We start from the raw sequence: 9,521 nt of genomic DNA on the forward strand, positions 1-9,521 counted from the left end.
AACATTTATTTTATAGTATGTAATGGTTTCCATAGACATAAGCTGAAATGTTTCTTGGCTGCTCAACTCATTTTACATCTAAATTCCTTATGAATCCATTGATATTACATTAATATTTCAGCATTTCAATATCAGTTGTCAATTTTCCAAGCTCATACAGTAAATCAAAGGTGGTTTTAAATCACAGTGGGTTATAACATGTATTATTGATTCTAACATTTTATACAGGAGCTGAAATAAATGTAATTGTTAAGAAGTGACGCTTTAGCCTACATTGATTTGTGCATAAAAAATGACTTCCTTCATATTGAAGGCAACTTGAATTCAATATTGCAAGTTCTTTGGAGTAGAGTATATTCTTTCGTAGCACACCTAAACAGTTATAAATTGAAGAATGATCTAGCCTAGGAGTGAAACCCTGTGGGATACTAAGGGGCCCATTAGGATGGCGGGCAGATTGCCCCCGCCTGGCTGGCTGTAGCCGCCGCCAGCCTGGCGCAGGCAATCCGCCCGCCATCCGCACCTAAATTCCCCGCCATATTAGGATGGCGGGGGGACCGCGGCGGACGGAAAGACCTTCCACCGCTTTTCCACCCTGGTCGCCTTGTGGCCGGGGCGGAAAATGTTTAATATGGTGGCGGTGTCTATTAGACAATGCTAGCCATATTAGGATGGACCTTCAGACATGCCTTTCCGTGGCGGCAATGCCGCCACGGAAAGGCATGCGTAGACTCCCTGTGGGGGCCCGTTGCGGGCCCCCTGGGACTCCGGGGGGTGCACATAGGGGGTACCTATGGTACCTCCCCGCATTTCAAAGTGCAACATGGCAGGCACTGCGCGGTGCCTGTCATGTTGTGCTTTGAAATGTACAACGTGCATTTTTACCATTGCGGCGGGCGGCGCTTTCAGCACCGCCCGCCACAATGGCAAAAATACAGGATGTGCCCGCTAATCATGGCCGGAAAATCCATTTCGCTCACGGATTTTGCGGAATTTCGGTAAATTCGCGATCCGCAAAGGCTCGTGAATTTACTGAAAATCCGCAAATTCGCACGCAGCGGATTTTTTTTTCTTGGTGATACAATTTTGCGGCGTGCGGCGTAAGTTCACAATTGCGAACATGTAGGTGCGGCGGGCAGCAACAATCTCGCACTCGCGAAATTACAAAATTTGCAATTCTGCACAAGAAATCCACTAGCAAGCAGCATAGACCTTCTGAAAATGATGATTTTTATCAGAATAACTCCTCAGGTTGACATTTGCCTGCATTGTTTTGGATTTGAGGCCTTTTGACTTTCTGGACAACAACGCACACAACAGCAAGGAACTCTTCAACATCGTCAAAGAGCTCTCCAACCCCAACGCCGGAAACAACGACATCACCCCTTCGCAAGACCTCTGCAACTCCCTCGCCTCCTACTTCCACAACAAGATCGTGGACATACACAACAGCTTCAGCACTCAACCGATGCACGCCACGACCGAACCCCCGCCCCCCACCACCACCCTCCGCGCCTGGACTCCGATCAACACCGAAGACACCATCCGCACGAAGAACTCCATCCACCCCGGATCTCCGACCGACCCCTGCCCTCACCACGTCTTCAACAAGGCCGACGCTGTCATCGCACCCCACCTGCGGGACATCATCAACACCTCCTTCGACACCGCTACCTTCCCGGAGAGCTAAAAGCACGCCGAACTCAGCGCCCTACTCAAGAAGCCATCAGCCGACCCCACCGACCTCAAGAACTACCGCCCCATCTCGCTGCTCCCGTTTCCTGCAAAAGTCATCGAGAAGACCGTCAACAAGCAGCTGGCCGCCTTCCTCGAGACGAACGGATCCCTCGACCCCTCGCAGTCTGGCTTCCGGGCAAACCACAGCACCGAGACCGCCCTGATCGCAGCCACCGATGACATCCGTGCCCTGCTCGACAACGGAGAAACAGCGGCCCTCATCCTCCTAGACCTCTCCGCGGCCTTTGACACTGTCTGCCACCGTACCCTAGTACAGCGCCTCAGCAACGTCGGAGTCCAGGAGAAGGCACTGGAGTGGATCATCTCCTTCCTCGCCGGGAGAACACAGAGAGTCCGCCTCCCTCCGTTCAGATCGGAAGCCACCGAAGTCATCTGCGGCGTCCCTCAAGGCTCCTCGCTCAGTCCAACCCTCTTCAACGTCTACATGGGCCCCCTCGCAGACATCGCACGCCAGCACAACCTCAACATCATCTCCTACGCCGACGACACCCAGCTGATCCTCTCCCTCACCAACGACCCCGCCACCGCCAGAGACAACCTACACGAAGGGATGAAAGAGGTAGCCGAATGGATGAAGAACAGCCGCCTGAAACTGAACTCGGACAAGACGGAAGTCCTCATCCTGGGATCCACACCCTCCGCCTGGGACGACTCCTGGTGGCCCCCCGCCCTGGGCAGCGCACCCCAACCTACAGACCACGCACGCAACCTGGGCTTCATCCTGGACTCCTCCCTCTCCATGACCAAACAAGTCAATGCCGTCTCCTCGTCGTGCTTCAACATCCTGCGCATGCTACGTAAGCTCTTCCGGTGGATCCCCACTGAGACCAGGAAGACGGTCACCCAGGCCCTCGTCACCAGCCGTCTGGACTACGGCAACTCCCTCTAAGCCGGTACCACCGCCAAGCTCCAGAAGAGACTTCAGCGGATCCAGAACGCCTCAGCACGTCTCATCCTGGACATCCCCCGGCGCAGCCACATCGCCGGACACCTGAGAGACCTGCACTGGCTCCCGGTCAACAAGAGAATCACCTTCCGACTCCTCACCCACTCACACAAAGCCCTAAACAACCAGGGCCCGGGATACCTCAACAGCCGCCTCAACTTCTACGCTCCCAAACGCCAGCTTTGATCGACCGGCCACGCCCTCGCCGCCGTCCCCCGCATCCGAAGAGCCACCACAGGAGGACGGTCCTTCTCCTACTTCGCCACCAAGACATGGAACTCCCTCCCGACCCACCTCCGCCTGACCCAGGACCACCTCGCCTTCAGGAAGCAACTCAAGACCTGGCTGTTCGAGCAGTAGCGGATCCCCCCTCCCTAGCGCCTTGAGACCCTTTGGGTGTGTAGTGCGCTATATAAATGCTGTGATTAATTGATTAATTGATTAATTTGGATCACTTTTGGATTAGAAATCAACTTTCACAAGTAAGTTTGTTTGGGGCATTACAGTTGCTCTAATGCTGTTCTGCAGAAAAACGAGTTTTGCAAAAGTGAAAGCATTCAGCAGGTGCAAAAGTTCAAACTCATCATTAGTAACCATTCCCTGTAGTGCTTCCTGACTGGGGCCCCTCCAGAGTTCAGTTGCTAGTTGCAACAATTATATTACCCTGCTCTGACCCTCACAGCAGGCTCATAGAATAGCTACAAGTAGGCCACAAAGGTCCTGGAAAAAAAATTGCACTGCAACAGAAAGCAAATTACAGATAAGGAAGCAGGTGCCAGACTGGAATTTGAAAACAGTGACACATTAATAAATCAACCCCAAATTAATTCATGTCAGTTGAAGCAGGGCAGGTGTGCTTGCTTTCCCCCCCCCATAATCAACAGTGATGATGAACCAGAGGGTGGCATTGATGTACCAGAGGGTGGCATGGGTGAAACAGAGGGTGGCAGTGGTGAAACAGAGGGTGCTGGGAACCTGTGATGATGAACCAGACGTAGAAACAACATAATCGCAACCGTTGTGAGCCGACATGTAAGTTCGCAATTGCGAACTGGTACAAAACCCTCGCGAACTGGCAGAAATCCTTGCGAACACAAAAAAAATACGCAAATTCGCGAGAATTTGCGGATTTTGCAGATTGCGAGTTCGCAAATCCGCAAATTCGCGAACGCCAGATTCGCAAAATTCGCCCATGCTTAGTGCCCGCCAGTGTGGTGGGCGCATCCTAATTGCCAAGGCGGGACCGCCGCTCCTATGGCGGGCGGTCCCGTTTTGCAGGGGGATGGCGGGCAGGGAAAGTCCGCCCGCCATCCTAATGGGGGCCTAAATCTTATTTCTCAGTTCACTAGATGCAATGGTCAAAATAAGAAGAAGGAGTTCTGATTGCCGAAGTAGGCGATGGAAGCTTTCCAACGTTGTGCAAGGGAATTGCGATAATGAACATACAGAAATTGTAACAACACTTAAGCCCTGCATGCCTATGTGTAATCTTCTAATGTTGGTGCAACTGCAAAATAAATCCACAAATTTACCCTTCCTGTGTCTTTCCTTGACTGGGAGGAACAGGCTGGTTAATTACAGGATTTCATGTGCATACAACGTTGTTGCAACACAACAAACCCCTAGAAACGAACGGCAAAGCGAATGCCTGTGTCAGCGATTGTCTACTCTTATTAAAATTAGCTGCTTTGTTTTGCTCACAAAAGGGCATTTCTTTTGCGGATGTTAATGCAGGTACACACACATTAGGGAGCTGCATTTGATACTTCCATTCCAAAACAGAGTATCAATTCAGGTTTTACAGGTAAGAGGAACTAGCCATTGGATGTCAAGTGTGTACAGGTTATAAAAAATGTGCTAACAGGTGGAACTGTAAAATGATCCCCGGATCACAAAAAAGGAAGTTCATATCGCTCAGGAGTGTGCCATAATTTCAGCAACTTTTCTAAAGAACTTTTATGTGTGTGTGTGTGTGTCCGCATGTCTGTTTTTGTGTGAGTGCTTGCATGCATGTGTGTATGTGTGTGTGAGAGAGAGTTCATGCCTGTGTGTTAAAGGCAGAGGGACTGAGACAGAGAGAAAGAGAGAAAGAGAGAGATATTAACTAAAAGAGAAAAACTGAGACGCAGAGGTGTCTGTTGTAGTAGCGGTTAGCAGGAACTACTATGTGCGTCCCTGCAAAAGCATCTCTAAGTTGTATGAGATCCCAAAGTTTGTGTTCTCAATGCTGCAATGGAACTCGTAGTTCTAAGCAATTTATCAATGCCAGATCTACTGCTATTATTTTAATTGTGTGGACGGTACATAAAGACAGTGCTGACACCAGAGCTCTGCTGATGTTAGTTGCATTGCACCAAAGAGAGTCATTTGTAAGTCATATGTAAGGTTGTGTCTGCCACCAAAGTAGTACGTGATCTACTTGCTTTCAGAAATTAAGTTTTTAATAGTGTTTTTGTTCATGAGCAAATTTGGGTATGGGTTTGTTTCTATAAGACGTATTCGCAAAGGTAAATATGTGTATTTACTCACATGCATAATTACTACTACACCCAGATGCAACTTCACACCACAATTTTATTTTCTATCCATCGGAGTGTAGATTTACACCTAGATGTAGATATACACCCTGTCAAATCAAGGGGTGAAGCCTCCTTCAGCAGGATTTACAAGTGTGAATTTAGTACTAGTAACACTGCACACATAAGTGGGGTGACCCAACACCACAATGACAGAGGTCTACCTATGGGAAAGTATACAGAAAAAAATATCAAAGTGTATTATACTTTAAAGAGTTTTTTTTTTTTAAATCCTAATTTGTAACCTGAATTTAAAATCAAATATTTATTTTAACCATTAACTAATAAAATAAAATGTTACATGACATTGACTCAAAAAATAAATGTATATTAAATAAATAACCAATTTAAGTACATGAATTTAATTAATAAACAATAATGTTCTACAGATAAAATTCACCACCTTACTAAAATATTTATTTTTGATGATACTAAAATATTTATTTTTATTATGAATTAGATTTAGTTAAAAATTATAGATTTAATTTAAAGTTTGGTTTGAAGGTACTCGATCACAATGACGACAGAGTACCCATTCCACCAAAGTGAATTCTACCCTCCTCATTTAGGGGCCTATTACGATGTCAATTGTAAGGCCTCCAACCTCATGTCAGGGGCTTTAAGACCGCCTCGTCGGTTTCACTTCTGACCGGATGATTTTGATTCGGGCGGTCGGAATTGAAACCAGCCAGCCATTCCGGCTAGCTTCCTACGGGCTCAAGGAGCCCGTTAGTCAGTCGGAAACAGCCCATAATCCAAATGGACGACGGTTTATGCCATCTGGATTCCGATGCACGGTTTCTGGCAGGGTTTCCATGCAGTCCTTTCTGACATGGAAGCCCTGTTCGAAAACATGTTTGGGGGTCCCTAGGAGGGCCGCCTTTTCTTTGCCACCTCCAGTTGGTGGCCGTGCCTCCTGTTAATCCACATCACATTTCCCTATGGGAGGATGTACAATGGGTGGTTTACGGCTGTAACACATTCTCCCATAGGGAGATGTCGGAATATGACCGCACCATGTGCGGTCACATCATAATGAGGTGGTCGGGACATCCGACCGGAGGTCGGTCAGTCCCGTTTCCGAGACGGTGGCGGGCGGACGCAAGTCCGCCCAACATCGTAATGGGCCCCTTTGTGTTGTGTTGTGGCCCTTCTGTCCAACATCGTAATAGGCCCCTTTGTGTTGGGTGGCCCTTCTGACGGTTGACACAGAGGCTACTTCATCTCCACAGCTGACATTCACGTTCGATGGCCTAACCGACCAATGGCCATCTGAGGTTTTGCCATTCGTCCACCTGCCCTATTTTGAGTGGGCTGGCAAATGGCATGTTTTCATTCACCATCAGAGAAAACCTGGCGGTAGGGAGCAGTAAAAACTGCAAAATTACCCCCACACCATGAAAGAAGACTCCCATGGCCATGGGATCATTTATTTTTAGTTTCAAAAACAAAATCCTGCTTACTGTAAGACTGGTGTGAGGTGGATTTACACCTGTTTTCACACCTTTTGTTTAGTGTGAGGAACATTTATACATGATGCCATCTTTACTCAAGATTTTGCTAATGGCATTCATTTACGTGTAAAAAAGTGCATGGATATTCATCTAAAGTAAATTTTGTCTGTAATTATTATGTATTTTTTTTGCCAAAAATATATTTAAATTATGAAGCAAGTAATCTGAGCAGTAAAACTGTCTGAATGAAAAGTAGTCATTGATAGTAAAAGTGGAGACGAAGAAATTGAGAGAAACACTTATCCCCTCTTTCAATTTGGCCTTCAAATGTGTTAGACAAGCGCGGGTCCCGCTTGAAGTACCAGAAGGGAGGCCAGGAGGAGTAGACAAGAAGGCACATGTCCTTACAAATAAATGCCTGCTTCTGAACTCCCCACAAGTTTCCCTATAACAAAACAGTTACACTCATTGCCTCAACCTCTCAACATTATTTCCTCTATTCCGCACTTCAGGAAAAAGTTCAGAATTGACTTATTCTCCCTATCTTAAGCACCTTTGTATTGTAGTAACATAGCATTAGGACATATTGAAAGTGACGCCCGCCGACGCAAGGGGCTTGTAAATAAGCCACCAAGTTCCTGGATAAGGTAATAGACATCTTTATAAACAAAATAAATGTAATGTAACAATTTGAACTCTGGAAATGTATTTGCCAAAGCCCTCCTTGTGTGTTTTAGTACATCAAGACTTATAGTCCACTTATAAAAATTAAGTTGCAGTTCTGTTCAGTCACCACTAATTCCTGCCTAGACTTTTTCTTGATAGCCTCCTTTTGGGAGGCAACTACATTTGTCAATTCTGCAGATCTTCATTGCCTTCTTTGGGAGTCTGAGCAACTACTTTGCAGCCCAACACCTCTCAGCAGAAATCTCTGTGGGAAAAGTTTTTGGACGACTAAAAAGTAATAATTTGTGTTATAACGAGTATTGAGGAAAATATTACAGTTTTGCCAGCTATCAACAGCAGTTTCATTCTGAAGAAGAAAAAAATGACAATCTGTGCGTTCAATGCTTTGTTGCCTCCTTTGTAAAGGGGACTTTCAGAGAGTTTCTTCTTTGCATTGTCATTTTCATTTCTAGAGCAGACCGTTGTTAGGTGTATATACTAATCTTTCTTGTTTGCATTCTGCAGCATATTACATGGACCAAGTCATCACAAAGGCATATAATTTTACAGTGGATCGACGTGGGATTTCTGCACATGAAAGCGAAATAGTCAGAGTTGGGTTGCCTCTGCTTTATCTCATCATATTCCTGGGAAGTATCTTCCTAAATGGCCAAGCAGCATGGGTGTTCTTCCACATCAAAAGTACAACAAATTTCATCTTCTACTTGAAAAACATTATAGTCGCTGACCTTCTGATGACCTTGACATTTCCTTTTAAAATAATCCAAACCGCAGGTATAGGACCATGGAACCTGGATTTTTTTATCTGCCGATACGCCACGGTCTTGTTTTACACCTGCATGTACATAAGCATTATATTTCTTGGACTGATCAGCATCGATCGATATCTCAAAGTGGTAAAACCATTCAGAAGTTCAAAGATGTATAGCATGAGCTTCACAAATATTGTGTCTGCATGTGTGTGGGTGGGGATGATCACTCTAGCCATACCAAATGTGATCCTAACCAACATCTGGCCAATCAAAGACAAACCAGAAGACTGCATTCAGTTCAAAAGCACAATTGGTGTTGCCTGGCACGAAGCAGTAACTTACATAGACATGTGTGTGTTCATAGCAGTGCTGATTGTGTTAATAGCATGCTATATTTCAATTTCCCGGCATATCCGAAAATCCAGCAAGCAATTTTCGAGCTCATCAAGTAGACGGCGTAAACATAATCAAAGTATACGTGTTGTTGTGGCTGTGTTTTTCACATGCTTTGTGCCATACCATGTGTGTAGGATCCCACTCATGTTTCTCCGGCTAGATACGTTTTTAGGTGATCCCGCCCACAGGATTCTGTATTATTGCAAGGAAGCTACGCTCTGTCTGTCAGCGTGCAATGTATGTCTTGATCCTATCATTTACTTTCTGATGTGCAAATCCTTCTCACAGAGGGTGTTCAACAGATCTAGTATCAAATCCAGGAGTGAAAGCATTCGCTCTCTTCACAGCGTGCGGCGATCGGAAGTCCGAGTGTTCTGTGAACTTACTGAAGGATAAACATGGCATCCAGGCAATCGCTGCAATGTGTTTGTATATGGAATACTACCTGTACATAGTAAATGTTTATTAAAAAAATATTTTTTTGTTACTGTTGATGGTTTTTAGATATAATGACAAATAGATGCACAAACAACTTGGAGTGGTCATTGCTACTGTTCAAATGTATGGTTAAATTGTACATGTAAATGGCAAAGATCTAAAGTTCTGCACAAGTTGTCAATTAGTTCAGCATTGTCATAGGTATTTAATGGCATGTATAAATCATGTCACTAATACAAATGTCACCACCTGTCTTCTATATGTACATCTATCAATCAGATCATTAAAATAGCATCGATTTTGGATCTAAAGATGAAGGTAAGGAATTTTAGCAAGGTTCCTTGAGCATTAACTCACCAGGTGGTACATGAAGCAAGTGGCACATGCAAGATTAAAACAGGGTTCTTGTGCAAAGGTGGAGAACTTTCTGTTGGGGGAGGAAAGGTGTTCCAGGAGGTCAATAGATAACCTTTTCAACAGCATTTGCAATTGAATCCGTCTTGCCTTTGGGATC

The 9,521-nt window shown here is 45.5% G+C and overlaps 1 protein-coding gene across 1 annotated transcript in view; it reads left to right on the forward strand.

Moving 5' to 3' along the window:
* Nucleotides 1-9,056, forward strand: part of GPR87 (G protein-coupled receptor 87) — an 85,397-nt gene extending 76,341 nt beyond the window's left edge. The window contains exon 2 of the mRNA XM_086944909.1: nucleotides 7,926-9,056. Within this exon, the coding sequence (XP_086801035.1) occupies nucleotides 7,934-8,965 (1,032 nt within the window). The 5' untranslated portion in view covers nucleotides 7,926-7,933 and the 3' untranslated portion in view covers nucleotides 8,966-9,056. The remainder of the gene's footprint in view (nucleotides 1-7,925) is intronic.
* Nucleotides 9,057-9,521: the final 465 nt, after the last annotated feature.

The sequence above is a fragment of the Lissotriton vulgaris genome, chromosome 11 (genome assembly GCF_964263255.1).
Source record: "Lissotriton vulgaris chromosome 11, aLisVul1.2, whole genome shotgun sequence".
NCBI classification, from domain to species: domain Eukaryota; kingdom Metazoa; phylum Chordata; class Amphibia; order Caudata; family Salamandridae; genus Lissotriton; species Lissotriton vulgaris.